The 16,771-nt window shown below is 34.6% G+C and overlaps 1 protein-coding gene across 1 annotated transcript in view; it reads left to right on the forward strand.

Moving 5' to 3' along the window:
• LOC145248104 (uncharacterized) overlaps positions 1-16,771 on the forward strand; it is a 30,714-nt gene that overhangs the window by 5,975 nt on the left and 7,968 nt on the right. The window contains exons 2-5 of the mRNA XM_080109895.1: positions 905-1,046; positions 2,518-2,681; positions 6,523-6,952; positions 15,766-15,825. Of these exons, the coding sequence (XP_079966021.1) occupies positions 905-1,046; positions 2,518-2,681; positions 6,523-6,952; positions 15,766-15,825 (796 nt within the window). The remainder of the gene's footprint in view (positions 1-904; positions 1,047-2,517; positions 2,682-6,522; positions 6,953-15,765; positions 15,826-16,771) is intronic.

A 16,771-nucleotide genomic window follows, 5' to 3' on the forward strand; every position in this document is an offset into this window, starting at 1 on the left:
CAGTATAAAACAAGCGAAAACTGGCTTGCAGCCGCGTCATGTTTCAAGGTCTTAAGTTTCTCACACCTGCCAATTTCATTATATAAACATTAAATTAAGATGCTTTTCATTCTGCTTCTCTCATGACCGAGATGATTAGATGCCAAGTTTTTTTTCCATTTCGTTTTCACCTCCACGTCAAAGGTTCGGGGTTCAAGCCTACTTTCCTACTAAAACTTTTTTTTTCTTTTACACCTCCAAACACACGGCCAACGTTTTTTTTTTTAAAACAGGGTTGTTTTGATCACCCCCCCCCCGCCCCCAACATACACACCTAAAAACACCCGGGCCACACCTGGTACCCCCTGCTAGTCTATAATATAAATCTTACCTGTCTATTTAAATGTATGTATGCATGTTTGTATGTCTGCCTAAAACTTTCGACAGAGATCACGAGATCGGTATCATTTTGAAGCTCGACCCTTTGGACAACTATCCAAAAATTGGCTGACCCTCAACTGGAGGGGGTCACTTTTTTCACCAATATTTTCGAAAGTCATCCCCTCTTTTTGATTGACTAGCCTTAATTTAAACCTTTGCCACTTCCGGTTTTTGATGGACGCAACGGCAAAGACATCACGTTTTTTTTTCATGTTCTTTTCCTCCTTCGCGGTACAGGTTTGAGCCTGCCTGCCTGCCTACTACCACTTTTTTTTCTTTTTTGCTCAACACACACCTCCAAACACCCGGGCAACGCCAGGCACCCAGGCTAGTCTATTAATAAAAGGACAAAACTTTTAATATAAAACATCATTGTTGGTCATAAATTTTATTTAAAATAGTACATCTTTTTTTCGTACAAGAATCAAATTTCTTTTTTTGCTTATCTTAAAAGCTTTTGTTCATTTTTGTATCATAATTTCAGGATGATAACGTGAAGCCATCATCGTTCCGCAGGAGAAAGATCGAGAGTAACTGGGATCGTTACCGATCTCTGCCAGCTGATGACGAAGATGAAAACCCATCAGAAATTGGTACCGATTTTAGCAAATTACTTCAGCAAACAGGTAAGAAAATCAGTGATGGATTTAAAAGATGCTTTAATGCATGCACAGGTATTGCAAAGATTAAGTTTTTAATTATTGTTTTCGACTAAAATTTTTTTTTTTTTTTTTGTGGTCCCCGACAAAAGGAATGTGGACCTGTAAATTCACCCTTGTCTGTTTGTCCGTCTGCACATTTTTTAATAACTACGCCTTGGAATTTTTTGAAATTTTGCACAAACATTAAACATGATATGAGTAAAAAAGTAACAGAATGTATTTTCCGAGAAAACTCCAGTTGCCTCCCTCCCAGGGGTGACTTTTGCGTTAAAATGGCTAAAATTGACATTTTGTGCGTAATAAAAAAAATTGATGCCTTGGATTTTTATAAAGCTTTCTGAAAAGTTGTAACTAACTGATTTCTATATAATTTTGTTTGTCTATACTTCACAATAACTCTTGGGTGTGCCCCAGGGGCTCTTTTAGGGCTAATAAAAACACTCCATTTTTGGGACTATTTTACCATATTTGTCCCAAATTTTCTGTGTATGTCTATTTAGCAGTTTTGCATGGTACTGAACTCAAATTTAAATATATTAAGGCCTTGGAAACTTTTGGAGCTAAATGGGGAGAGGGAGGGCAAATGATGGACTTAGTCATTTCCATTTTGTGCATGGTGAAGAACTCAAATTTACATATGTTAAGACCTAAAACTGCACCATTTGTTCATTTTCACCAGGATTTGATGCCCCCTTCGGACTTTTGGGGCTAAATGACGGGGGGGGGTGCAAATGCTGAACTTAGTCATTTTTTTATGCCTCGTTCATGCTTCCTTTGTTTGCTATGTTTTCAACTGAAGGTGAGAGGGTGGTGAGATGATTTGACCCTTACTACGAAATTCTGAAACTGAGTTCAAAACCATAATGTTCATTTATAGAAAAATAAGGCAAACCAGATGAACTCTTGACTTGAAGTCTGCAGTAAACTGTTTAGTTCAACATTGTTTTCTGATATTAAAGGCATCTTGTTTTAGTTAAGAATAAATAATCAAATAGTTGTTAAAAATCAGGGAATGTTTTGTACTAAATTTTAGTTTTACAAAAATAAGTATTCAAATAAGTGGTTGATGTTTTATTGTTTTTAGTTAGCAATCGGATTTTTTTTTTTTTTTTGATTAACAATTGGATTTTTTTTTTTGGTTAACAATCGGATTTTTTTTTTTTGGTTAACAATTGGATTTTTTTTTTTTTTTTTGGTTAACAATTGGATTTTTTTTGGTTAACAATCTCAAAGTTAAAAACAAAAACAATTTTCCTCTACAAAACAATCAAACCATACACTTTGAATAAATATTTGAACACATAAATAACCTTTTCTTTTTCCAAAATTACTGGATTTGGCATAAAATAACTCCATATTGTTTGATATGCCATAAAACAAAACCAAAAAAACTTTATTATTTAAGTGTAATTCTTCAACTTCTTTTTTTTTCCAGCCGATGCCTTGTCTCAGTTTCGTTTCAAAGATGAAAAAGACTGGGAAGAAGACAAAACATTCCTGTCATCAAATTTTCTGGCCCTCGACTGCGATGCTCTCGCTAAAAGTCTCCAATGCCTTCCTTTACATGAACGGCTAGGGCTGAATATAGCTCTCTTCACTGTAAGCACATTTTTTTTTTTAGTTTAATATTGACCATATTTGATGTTGTCAAAGAGTTTTCTTTTTAATTTTTATCTTTTTAATTATGCTGTTTGAAGAGAGGAGGTACCAATTTTTAAAATTTAAATAGAATTTTGAAAGTTAATTATGACAGTAACATTTAGTCATTAAATTATTAATTGAACCAAATTTTCCTGAAACATATATGTTCTGGAAAAAGATATATTTGTTTAAAGTTGCTCAGTGGTCTTGGTTGCATAATCAAGTAATACAATCTGATAAGTCACCTTAATGAACAGTTACTTGTAATCATAGCAAGTAATATGCTTAAGCTTTAGGCTTTCTGCGTATCTTTCGATGTATTTCTCAGGCTGATATACTCATCCATATTTATGGCTTACACAAGCCAATCATATTTTTGTGAGGAAGAACCCAGGTATATTCATTATATCAGAAATTATAACAAAATTTGGTTATCCTGACGCTCCGCACTCCTTTGTTAACATCAGAAGTGACGTCACACAAATCTTATAATACGGATGGCTACAATTGTAAAAATAATTTGTTTTATTTTTCTTTACTTTTTGAGCTCCTTTTTTCTCCCGTTTGTTTTTGTTTTCTACAATTAATAAACCAGTTTACAAGTAAAAAATAATTTGTTTTAGCGAATTTATTTTTTTTTTTCTCTCCCATTTGTTATATTGGTATTTGAGCGGAGAATCTAACATTTCTTTTCATTTTGAGAATTTGTTTTAGTTTTTAATTACTAACACAGCGGAGAATTTAACTTGTTTTTTTTTTCTCCCATTTCTTATTTTGAGCGGAGAATTTATTTTATTTTCATTTTGAGCTCTTTTTCCGATCCGGCGTTACCTTTTATAGGTACTCCTGCAGTCCTGCACTTTACGACCCGAGCTATTTTTTAACGCTATTATTTAGAAACCTATTATTTAACATGGGGAAGGGAGGGTGTATTGTAACTATTCTGTACTTTCACCTAACAATTCAATTAAAAAAAAGGTAAATATGAAGAATTACTCCACCCTCGAAAATTCCTTTAAAATTACCACTCTTAAAGGTTTACCAAACTTTTATATTATAAAAGGGTGCTTCTGCATTTTACAACCCGCACTATTTTTTAATAGTATTTTCAAGTTAAATTCAAGTTTCACAATATTTTTTTTAATTTAATTGTTAGGTGAAAGTACAGAATAGTTACAATACACCCTCCGTTTCCCCATGTTAAATAATAGGTTTCTAAATAATAGTGTTAAAACTAGCTTGGGTCGTAAAGTACAGGAGTACCTATAAAAGGTAACGCCGGATCGGGAAAAGAGCTCAAAATGAAAATAAAATAAATTCTCCGCTCAAAATAAGAAATGGGAGAAAAAAAAAAGTTAAATTCTCCGCTCAAAATAAGAAATGGGAGAAAAAAAAAAGTTAAATTCTCCGCTGTGTTAGTAATTAAAAACTAAAACAAATTCTCAAAATGAAAAGAAATGTTAGATTCTCCGCTCAAATACCAATATAACAAATGGGAGAGAAAAGAAAATTAAATTCGCTAAAACAAATTATTTTTTACTTGTAAACTGGTTTATTAATTGTAGAAAACAAAAAAAAACGGGAGAAAAAAGGAGCTCAAAATGAAAGAAAAATAAAACAAATTATTTTTACAATTATAGCCATCCGTATTATAAGATTTGTGTGACATCACTTCTGATGTAAACAAAGGAGTGCAGAGCGTCAGGATAACCCAAAATTTGTATAATTTGAACTAGTGTTTTAGTTGTCATATTCCCAAAGTTTTGGTTGATGTAACCTCTGACCTTCTTCAGGTGCATCTTTTCAAACTTGGAAACTCTCTAGTCAGACTTAATAAATCTTTGTCAAACTTTATGTTCAGGTTCCCGAGTTTAACTAGAAAGTTCTCCTGTTCGAAATGATGCACTGTAGAATGTGGGACTTCTGTATCAAGAGACAATGTACATCCTTTGAATAGGTGCTTGGAGTTTTCCTTCTCCTAGAATAGTTGCTCTACCAAGACTTGTGGGACTAGTTTAACCTACTATTTTACTCATAGCTAAATGAACGAGTGATTGTTTAACAAGCATGAAATGATGTTTCAAGTAATGATGGAAAGACACTGTAATTACAATGATATATTGACTCTTATGACCCCTTCCTTATGACTTTTTTTTTTTTTTCATATACTTTTGTTTGTCTCTATTTACTTTCCTTCACAAAAAGAGTCATTGCGAAATTTGATGTTTTAAATAAATTAAGTTTTGACCCAAAATAAAAATACAGGGTAATCCCCCCTCTACCTGATAAAAATTTTTTTTTTATGGAATCGTTAATAAAACTTTGGTCTGTGCTTAACTTTTTCACTAAGTTTCAGTGCATAAAATGTCCAGTTCATCAGTATATAAAAAGACTTGCCTAACTGGCTAGTTAGGTACAAAATCTTTTATTTTTATATATACTTATGAGTCAACACTTAACAATTTATCAATTTTTAATGTGGAGAAAATCTAGCTCCCCAAAAAGGGGCATTTTGGGTTGGGACAAAAACAAAAATTGCCTTAATCCATAAGGATTTCTCCTGCATCGAGGACAGAAAAGATGAAATGTAGAATCAGAACATATGATTTTTATTCAGTTTCTTGCATTTTTCTAAAACGCGTTGTCTATCAATCCTCAGTTTGAAATAACAGAAACTTGAAAATGAAATGGATTCATCTTATTTTCAGGTGACTCTGTCAACAAATGCCACGCATGGAATCATTAACAAAATTCACAATCCTTATGCAATCTAACCATATTTAGTACAAATAAACTTCAGTATGCCTGACTTGTCCACCAAGTTTCAATGAAAAATGCCCAACACTCTTTGTTTTATTGCTATTCATTGATAAGCATATGATGTTCAAAATTGTCAATAACTGACACACTCGTATCTTCACACTACTGATTTTAGCTATGATGGCCGTCTTTAGTCTAGAGATTCCTTATTATTTAGATTATTCGAACTATTGTTCACATCTTGAGTGTTTTTTCTTTTTACAACGTTTTGGTTGATGTAACCGGCCTTCAAATGTATCTTAACCAACTTGGGAATCGTTTTCTCAAACTCGGGGAATCTGCACGGAATTTCAAACAGAACCCTTTATTTAATCCATGGGGGGAGCATGTTCTTATTCCATCAGCCATGACTAGGTAGAATCTTAAGTAATTCGCAGTTTTATTTCAAGTGTCGCCCGCACTATGGATTGAACCTTCAACTTTTAGAAGAGTATAATTTATGACTGAATTTTACTAAGTACTTTCTCCACTATGCCATGGGTCCTTGCAGGATAGTATGAAACACGGTCTGGAGATTGTTTTAGTAGATATTATTTTTGAAATAACCCCATAGAAAAAAATTGGTGGGGGCAGATAGCAGTTAACATTCAGTGAGTGTGAAGCCTATTTAAAATCACCAAAGTTCTACCCTCATACAATTGAATAATGATAAAATAAAGACTGTTGGACATTGATAACTAAAACTTGGTGGACAAGTCGGACATAGACCAAAGTTTTTATTAATGATTCCATGGGTGGTATTTTTTTTTTTTTTGTTTTTTTTTTAGGGGGCAGATGCGTCACCCTGTATTTTTATTCTCGGTCAAAATCTAAATTAATATATTTTGCATTAACATGTCAACTTTTGCAATGACATTTTTTTTTTTTTTGTGGCTATGTAGTTTTAGTGAACCGAGTGGATGCAATATGCCACAACTTTCTCCAAATTATTATTTCATGACTTCTTAGATGCTTTGAAAAAATATTCTTTAATTTTCAGGATGAACAATTAGAAGAGTTTTCTGCTGAGGCTGAGAGAAGTCGAACATTGTATAACCCTGGCAGTTGCAGCACAATTGTTCAAGAACAGCAAACTGCACTGGACATTAGTGCCATGCACTCTGTTCTTTCGGCTGCCATGCATCTGGTGCCAGCTCTGTTGAAAACGGTTAAGCCTGAAGCTGCGCATTCTGAAAATGATTCTGAAACAGAGCTGGTAAAAGAAGACAATGAATTAGTCGTAGAAAAAGAGGCTGTGATTCCTGGTAACGAAGATCTTCCGATATCCGATTCTGTCAAAAAGTCTAATAGCAAATCCGGTAAAAAGAAAAAATCTGCTCCTGTTGAACCAAAGGTTACACTTGAGCCCGTCTCACAGGAAGATGAGCTTGATATGTTGCTATCATTAGGAAACACAAAATCTCAGCCAGGTATGTGGAAAAGCTTCTTCTTTTTTTTTAATATTATTACGTTGCTTAATTTGCAAGAATCTGGAATGCAAAGTTCTCTACTTAGAATACTTGAAATTAAACTTCAAAATAAGAATCATTTCATCGTTTGTAAACACAAAAACACTTTTGCATTTGATAATTTTTATTTTTTTATTTATTTTATTTTTTTCAAATTTTTTTCTCTTATATAAAAAAAACTTTGTGTGAGTTTGTTTCCTATAAACTCCATAACGTCTGGGCCGATTTTTATGAAATTTCATACAAATGTACTTTATGTATCTAGCAGTGTTCTTAGATAGACTTTATGTCTTCACTAAGTATCGATAATCAATAATCGAAAAAAGCTGATGAATGAAGGAACAGGCGATTTTGACCAAAGTTAACACTTGATACAGCCTAACATCACAAATGCGTTCGAGAAGTTTTATTACCACACAAGCAGAAGGCCTGGCATATAAAATCAACAGTAGGTTCTCTGATATGACGAGTGCGTTCGAAATGGATGTTTTTGTTTAAAGCACTATTGAACCATATACTTGAATTTTTCATTTTAAATTTTAAGCCATTATCATCGCACAAGCAGAAAGGCCAGGCATATAAGATTAACAGTAAGTTCTTTAATATGCTAGAGACCCATTTGAAATGAATGCTTCTGTTTAGAGCACAATTATAAAGTATAATACTTGACTTTTACTTTTTATTCAAACCGTTATATATAAAAATAAGTTTATAAAATCAACAGTAGGTTCTCTATAGTGCAATGTTGACTACAGTGTATTTTGGACTTAGTCACTGCGAGGAGGTATATGAAGCTTCTTCCCGGTGCACTGTGATGGGTCCCCACCTGGAGCAGGCAATCAATCGATTTGATTGAAAATGAGCGATTTTGCCGGTTTTGATGACAATAAAAATATGGGAGAGTGAAACATTCATTGATCATCGTTCGATCTTGGGCAACGTCAGATCTCCCTGCTTGCATGATAATAAAAAAAGAAAATGAAGAAGAAATCAAGTGCTGAGAGAAACACTCCATAAAGAACTGTCCTACAATTCTAACCAAGAAAGAAAAACCGCCATTGGCATTTCTGAATTCTATTGATTTGTGAAATGTTTTGTCCACAAATTAAAACGATATTTTCCTAAACTATTTGTTGTATTGAAATCAAAACGATTAAATTAAAAAATCACAATAACAAAGTATACTGAATTAATGTATTGTGTGTCTTTTTGCACAGCAATATGCAAATTAAACTACGTTATCTCTGACCAGGTCTTTATTTATCCTTCTTTCTTCTCAAGTCCAACCTTATCACTTCTCCTCTGTTTTCTCTGACAACTGACTCTGCTACCTCAACTGTTCTACATCTGTTAACTCAAGCATTCTCATCCATTCTTTCATTGTGACCATATCAACAAAGTCTCCTGTTCTTCATACATCTTCCCATTCTGTCTAGATTTAATCTTCCTGTGAAGTCATCAGATCTAAGCCTTTCTTTAATGCTCACATTACATTTCGATCATATCATTCTCATATCCTTTCTTTCCATTCAATGCAGTAGACTTTAACTTTTATTTCAGCAGATATTTTTAATGCATTTGCCATTGTTTCAACCTTCCTAACATAATCAGTAATTGTTTCATCACATAGGTTTTAGAGATGTTAGTTCCATATATAGACAGATTAGTCTAGGTGCTCGGCCTTGCCCGGGTGTTTGGAGGTGTGTGTTGAGCAAAAAAAAAAAGAAGTGGTAGTAGGCAGGCAGGCTCAAACCCGTACCGTGAAGGAAGAAAAGAATGTAAAAAAAAAAGAAAAGTGACATCTTTGCCGTTTCATCCCTCACCGAACTGGAAGTGGTGAAGTTTTAAATTAAGGCTAGTCCATCAAAAAGAGGGGATGACTTTTGAAAATATCAGCGAAAATAGCGTTGCCTCCTTGTTGAAAAGTGTCCAGTTGAGGTTGAAGGAATTAATGTTTCTAGCCAATTTTTTGATATTTGTCGTCCGAAGGGTCGAGCTTCAAAACAATACTGATCTTGTGAAAATCCATCGCCTCTATCGAAAGTTTTAGACAGGCATACATGCATACATACATTTAAACAGGCAGGTGAAATTTGTATAATAGATACTTCAACTGTCTTCTGTTCTTCAACCATTTCCCTATACTGTGCAGAGTTGATATTTCTCTGACATCTCATATTGTTTCTCTCCATGTAATGTGGTAGAATAAATATCACTTATTATTTCACCAGACATTCTTAATGCATTTGCTGTTGTTTTCGGCCCTTTTAACATTATCAAGAATGAAATAAGTTTAGTACTGAGATCACAAAAACATAAACCGTATATAAAAACAGCTGAGGTGCTTTTATTGTGTAAATTTGAATTAAATTGAAACAAAGTGGTTTTACCTCAACGGTAGTGTAAAAAATAAACTCAATTTTTGCATTCATTTATTTAAATTATGAATTATCTGTCATTGTTGCTGTCTTGTTCTTATAATAGTATTCGTCCTTGAGTTTTTGGGATTTTTTTTTTACGTGGGAGTCATCACTTATCAAGGCCCAAAGTTTGGTTGTTTTTGTTTTACGGCATATCAACCCTTTTTCAGGTTATTTAATGCCGAATCTAGTTATTTTGAGGAACGATTTTTAATGGAGTATATATTTTTTTTAAGTCAGATTCTATTTAACCCATAGTTGGGACCCTAACAGGTACTACTACTCCGGGTCAGAGTGGACCTGGGAGCAATGGCAATTAAAGCGTGGCTCCACACTCCCCAAGGCCCGCAAGGTGGGGCCTCACCATCGGATATAGTTTTAGGTCATATCCAGGACCAAGGCCCAAAGGCCACTTGAAGATAAGGATTAATGAGTGAGTGTACAGGTGGGCAGTTCTTGGAAAGAAGCTTTATTCATGGAATTTGTGTTTAGATTTAGGCACAGAAAGAGAGTGAGGAAAACTGTTGATGGTCGTTATAATTGAACAAGTGTTTTTGTGAAAGTTTGGCAAGCAGGGACCATAGATTGAAGCTCGGACGAACACTTGGCATGAAAATAACGATAGGTCAGAGACAGGCCTGCTACGTCGCAAGAAAGAAAACAGGGCATCACCTGCTTTTTAGCTGGCATTTTCCCTGGCCTGAATATGTTTTTCCAAATACTCAATTAATTAATTAGTTTACCTTTCAATTACTTAAGAAATTGTTAATATTTAAAACTAATTTATTTTTCTTTTAAATTTTTACTCCGTATTAGTTTACGTTTTTTTCTTAGAGCCGGTTTTATCTTTAAAGCAAAATATAAAATTATCAAATTTAACAGAGTTATCTCCCTTTCATAAGCAACATGCTGGCTTCTAACGATTTCGGTAATTGTACCTATTTACTATGCCTCCCCACGGGACAGAGTTAGACACTAGGGTCGTTTTTTAATGTGGAGAAAAGGTACAAAAATAAAAAATTGTCTCAGTCGTGAAGGACTGATCCTCCACCGAAAGAGAACAAGAAATGGAAGTGCAGCATCTGAAGAACAGACACCACACTTTGATCTTGATTTCGGTTATTGTAATAAGCATTTTAATTTTGTAATAAGCATTTTAACATTTCATTCTAGCTGACTTACCGAATGTTTCCCAGATGTCAAATACATTTTATATGTATTATAGATGATGTAATCAATTTATATTTTTATATTTATTAGCAGAGATATCTGGCGTTGCCTGGGTCAAAAGTGTAACATGATCTGTTAAACTTCATTCTCGCCTTCTTTGTCACTCTCCCGTTCTCATCCCTCTCTCCACCTTATCTTTCTTCTATTTCCCCCACCCAGCCCATTCCTCTTTCTGAACATACACATAGATGACTGTTTTTTTTTTTTTAGATTCTTTGAGAAGTGAGTGGACATAAGGGAGTTAACTCGAGTGTGCATAAGGGAGTTATTTTGAAGAAAATAGTTACTTCCCTTTAGTTATTACATTAAATGGTTGGAAAATAGACCACTACCCATACACCCTGAATTAATCTGCGCCAATTTAAGGTCAAAGAATAATTTTTTTTTTTCTAATTTTTAACTATTATTCATCTAGGACAATGTTGATCAAATAAATATCAAATTCGTGTGTCTGTTTTGAATTTTTTTTTAGTTTTAGTTGGACGTACAAGCCATTAACCTTTATATTGTAGACTAGTCTGGGTGCCCGGCGTTGCCCGGATGTTTGGAGGTGTGTGTTGAGCAAAAAAATAGTGGTAGTAGGCAGGCTCAAACCAGTACCACGAAGGAGGAAAAGAAAAAAAAAATGTGACGTCTTTGCTATTGCGTCCATCGCCAAACCGGAAGTGATGAAGGTTTAAAATAAGGCTAGTCAATCAAAAAGAGGGAATGACTTTCGAAAATATCGGCGAAAAAAGCGACCCCTCCCTGTAGAAAAGTGCCCACTTGAGGTTGAAGGAATTAATGTTTTTAGTCAATTTTTCAATATTTGTCATCAGAAGGGTCGAACTTCCAAACGATACCGATCACGTGAAACATTGTCACCTTTGTCGAAAGTTTTTGCAAGACATACAAACATACATACAAGCATTTAAACAGACAGGTAAAATTTATATTTTTCTCTCGATCCAGTAGATATCTCACTGCTGATGCAAATCTCTATCTATGTAAGAGCCAAGTACGTCCAAGGATGGAGTACTGTTGCGACATCTGGCCAGGAGCTGCTAGAAAGGACTTGTCCTGCCTTGATAGAGTTCAAAATAGACTTCGTATCCTCGTAGGAGATGTCTTTTTCTCCTCCTTGCAACCTCTATTTCACAGGAGAGATGTTGCGAGTTTGTCTCTGCTTTATCGTTATTTTCATGGCAAGTGCTCGACTAAGCTTCAATATATGGTCCCCCCTCACCAAACTTTCACAAGAAACACTCGTTTAGCTAAAAACACTATCAATAATTCCCCTCCCCCCTCTTTATCTGTACCTAAACCTAAACGTAAATTCTATGAACAAAGCTTCTTTCTTAGAACTGCACGCCTGTGGAATTGTCTTCCGTTTTCCTGCTTTCCAGCTGACTACAATATGGTTGTCTTCAAGTCCAACGTAAAAAAATTTTTGATGAGCCATTCCACTTAAGTTAACAAATTTACCGAATTTCCATTACTAATGATTACTATATTGTCCAATTGACTACTGTACACTCTTTAACCCTTATCCTCGAGTGGTCTCTGGGCCTTGATAAGTGGTTATGCCTATGTAAAAAAAAAAAAAATCAAATTTGTTCATCTTTAATTTTCAGTTCATTAATAGTATTCGGTTTTGACCGATTGTTAATAGCATCTTACCTAAGAGTTCATAAATGCACCAAGAATTGGATAAAATACATAGAGGTCATTGCCAAAGTTGTTGCAAAGAAGGTAGGCTCTCGCTATCGTACTAGAAAACCTCTCATGCCTGCCAGTATCCTATATCTCTACAAAGCCACCATTCACCAATACATGGAGTATTGTTGCCACAAAAGGACTGGAGCGTCAACCATTAGTCTTCCCTAAGATCTGAAGAATGCCCAATCTAATATGACCTGCACTGTCAACCAAACTCCAACTCCTGTCCCATCACCACACCGTTGCATTTCTGTGCTTGTTTTGCAAGTACTTCAATGGAATATGCTCCAATGAACTCTCTTAGCATAAATACCCCTCGATCAGCCCAACAAGTAGCAAAATCCCACCTCTTCACTGTAGAGGTCTCGAAAAGCCAGAAAGTTTTCTACTCTGATAATTTCTTCCCTCAAACTGTTAGACTTATGAATTTCAAAATGTTCAATGCTTTGTGTTCATCATCCAAGGCTTCTCACATTCTTAGGGATTGGTTTCTATCGTTCAAACATTGTATCAATTCTGTAAAAATGGTTGTGTTCTCTTCAATTTTTGGTCATTCGGATTCTCAAGTGATGACTGAGTAACTGTATTCTTAAAGGTTCTGTGGATTTCACATGCCACAATTCGAATTTTGATTCCGATTCTTTAAAGTAAAAATGATTTCTGAACTCATAACCTTTTGAGTGAAGATCAATTCTAAGAGAAAAATGATCTAAAAAAAACGATGACAAATAATATCGTAGAGAAAAGCAAATTATCCAATTATGAATATTAAATGTAGTTGTCCTAAGCAAAAAACTGGTAGCATCAATTTAGTCAGAGAAGTTTTGAATTGTGAAAAATTCCAAGAAAAGAATAGTAGTAACAATCCAATCAGGATCAGCAGTGTCCCTCATCTCATGTCAAGACAAAAAGCTATGGCTGAAAAGTTTAAAAAGATTCAGAATATTTTATACAGCGATTTTGGTACCTTATTATTTCGTTCTTATAACCCTTTGCTATAAATATAATCGTCCAAATCTTTGTGGTTGTGCCCAGTAACATCATGCCAAAAATATTGCAACAAACTATATCAATGAAGTTTCTTGTTCTTCACACATCTCCCTATAATATCGAGATTTAATCTTTCTCTGAGGTCTGGTCCTGGATATGACCTTAAACTATATCCGATGGTGAGGCCCCAGCTTGCGGCTTTGGGGAGTATAGAGCCACCCTTTAATTACCATTGCTCTCAGGTCCACTCTGACCTGGAGTGGTAGTACCTGCTATGGTCCCAACTATGGGTTAAATAGAAACTGATCTGAAAAAATCAAATATATTCTATTAAAAAATTGTTCTTCAAAATCACTGGATTCGGCATTAAATAGCCTGAAAAGGGTTGATATGCTGTAAAACAAAAACAAACAATCCTCTGAGGTCATCTGATATAAGACCGTCTTTAAAACTTACATTACGTATCCATTTTATATTATCTATCGCTATGCAACATATATTCCTCATTGGCCAGGTTTCACTTCCATTCATCGTCACAACGTGTACACATGCCTTATACTTTAGACTCTTCTCTTTAATAATTTGCAAACTTAAAAATATCAGACAAGAGTTTAAGGAATTCATCATTCAAAAAGAGATTTTATTTCTATTCTTAATTGCTATAATTTACATCTGGTTTATATAATATACGGCATAATCACATTAACACAACAATTCTCACTAGATCATTGAAGTTAAGCAATGTTGAGCCTCGTCAATACCAAATGAGTGACCATTTGGGAATACCAGGCGCTGTATGTAAGAGGATGTCGACACCTTGCAAATGTTGCAAAAACCTAATGTTGTCATCTCCCCTGACGGGGGATATACATGCAAGTTGGGACTGTTTGTGAATTTCATACTCCCATGAAACTTTCTCCTTCAGAGAAAACTTGTTCAACCTGCCTAGAGTGAGTGCTGCTTCAGTATGAGGTTCAGTAATTTGGTAACAGCATGTGTTCACTATAAAAAAATGATGGCATATAAACCTCAAACCATTTAGATAGAAGGCGAGGACGATTATACAAATTTAGACACTGTTGGGTGTCCAAAATGGTAGAATAAAAGGAAATGGATTTTTTTGCTCGAGAGACTCTTGTTTTGGATGTCATGTCATTCACATGTGTTTTTTTGTTGGTGAAAGAAGGACTACTGCTGCTTATGTGAAGAAGGAATGTGTTCGTCGTCAGTGGAGACAACAAAATAATCTGGCTCGAGTGTGTGTTCTTTTAACTCTGAATAATTTATGTAACTGAAATAGGAATTAATTACTTAAATATATCTTTCAGTCATGGAGATTATAAATATATCTTTTTTTTTTGTAGAAAATTACTCACACCTGAGAATATCCTGTATCTCTGCAAGGCCACTGTTCACCCCATACATGGAGTATTGTTGCACTGAGCTGGTGCATCTATCCCTAATCTCTCACTCTTAGATAGAGCCCCAAAAAGTCTCGAATCTAAAACGTTCCGCACTATCAACCAAGTTCCAAACCTCTGTCTCATTGCCGAAATGTTGCATTCCTGTGCCTGTTTTACAAGCCTTTTAAAGGAAAATGCTCTGAGGAACTCGTAGCTCTTGTGCCCCCTCAATGTAAATACCTCTGACTAACTCCACAAGCAGCAAAATCCCACCCATACACTGTAGAGATCTCTAGATGCCGGACAGCCTTCTACTCTAATAGTTTCTTCTCTTGAACTGCTAGACTTTCAAGTTCCCTCCTAATTTCCTGACTATACTGACATAAAGAAGTTCAAGTGTAATGTTGGCTGATTGTTTTTGTTTGACGGCATATCAACCCTTTTCAGGTTATTTAATGCCGAATCCAGTGATTTTGAAGAAAAATCTTTTAATAGAATATATTTGTTTTGTTTTTTTCAAATCGGTTTCTATTCAACTCATAGTTGGGACCCTAACAGGTACTACCACTCAAGGTCAGAGTGGACCTGGGAGCAATGGTAATTAAAAGGTGGCTCCACACTCCTCTAAGCCTGCAAGTTGGGGCCTCACCATCGGATATAGTTTAAGGTCATATCCAGGACCTCAAGTGTAATGTGAACAGACATCTCACTGCTCAACTCTCTATATTGTGTCTTTCTAAATATAGTGCAAATAGTAGCCCTTTACATCCAGGTGGTATTATGCCTTGTTTGGGATGAGAGTAAATAAAAAAAATATTTGAGTCATGTAAATTATTTGTCACACCTCAGTTCTAGATAAAATGAATCCCTCTTCAAAATACCCATTTTTGTTATGTCAGACCAAGTGAAGTATTTTATATATTAATCTGACGTATATTATTTTGTGTACGTTTATCGGTAGAACCAACAATAGTAACATTTTTCTTTTGTTGTGATTGCACTTGGATTCAAATCTAAACTCTTTTCTTTCCAGACATTAGGGAAGCCAGTAAAGCTGAGAAGTCAGTTGAGATTGCGGCTCCTGTGGAGAAAAGTAAGTTCAAGTGTTTTTTTTTATTACTTCTCAATAGCCGTATTCATTTTCTCCTTACACCTATTTGTTTCACAACACATTGTTGCAATCCAAAATGGATTTATTTTTATAACTAGCGAGTGGTGCCCGACCTTACTCGGTCATAAAATACTTGTAAGTATATTTTAATTCGTGCAGATTTCGTATTTATTATTACAAAGCCAATTCTCTATTAAATATTATATTGTACCTAATATATAGTACTGATTTCAAAAGTATAAAAAAAAACACTTAGGTGCCATCAACCAGAATCGAAACTGAAGCATTTAGTGCTCCAGCTGCATTCCCTACCATTTGAGCTATCAACAAATAGATAAGAAAGATTTAAAATTAAACCACTTCAAGCTATGAATGAATTTGCGCATGTGTAAAAGTAATAGAAATATGGCAGCAAGTTGAAATGAATATTTTGCATTTCAACTTGACGAAATTTTTCTGTATACGTTATTCATCCATCCAAACAAAGATTTTACTCGTTATAAACCATCCTTGGTGTATGATTACTATTTCCTGCTAATTTCAGTGTTATGTGACCACTAGTTTAAGAGTTTATCAGTTAAATATTTCCACACACACACACATATCTACTGTTTTATTTATATAGCTTATCATCATGCATAGATCACACATATAAATATGTAATCTATATTTTGTAATTGTGGATTTTCTGGTAGAAAGTCAGCTTATTCAAGTGCTAAGTTTGCTATATATTGAATTTAGATAGTATTACTAGGAATTTAAACTACATTTTTTAGTATAAGTATTAATCCACTTTTAAGAAGCACTGGGACTATGGAATTTAAAATGTGAGGTTAGAAAGAACGATTACGTGCGAATTTGTATTTTTTTAAATAAACAGATATTTATTTATCCAGTAATGGGGTTATTTTTTTTGGTCGACCTGGAC

The sequence above is a fragment of the Euprymna scolopes genome, chromosome 26 (assembly GCF_053919585.1).
Source record: "Euprymna scolopes isolate OS-2025 chromosome 26, ASM5391958v1, whole genome shotgun sequence".
Lineage (NCBI taxonomy): Eukaryota > Metazoa > Mollusca > Cephalopoda > Sepiida > Sepiolidae > Euprymna > Euprymna scolopes.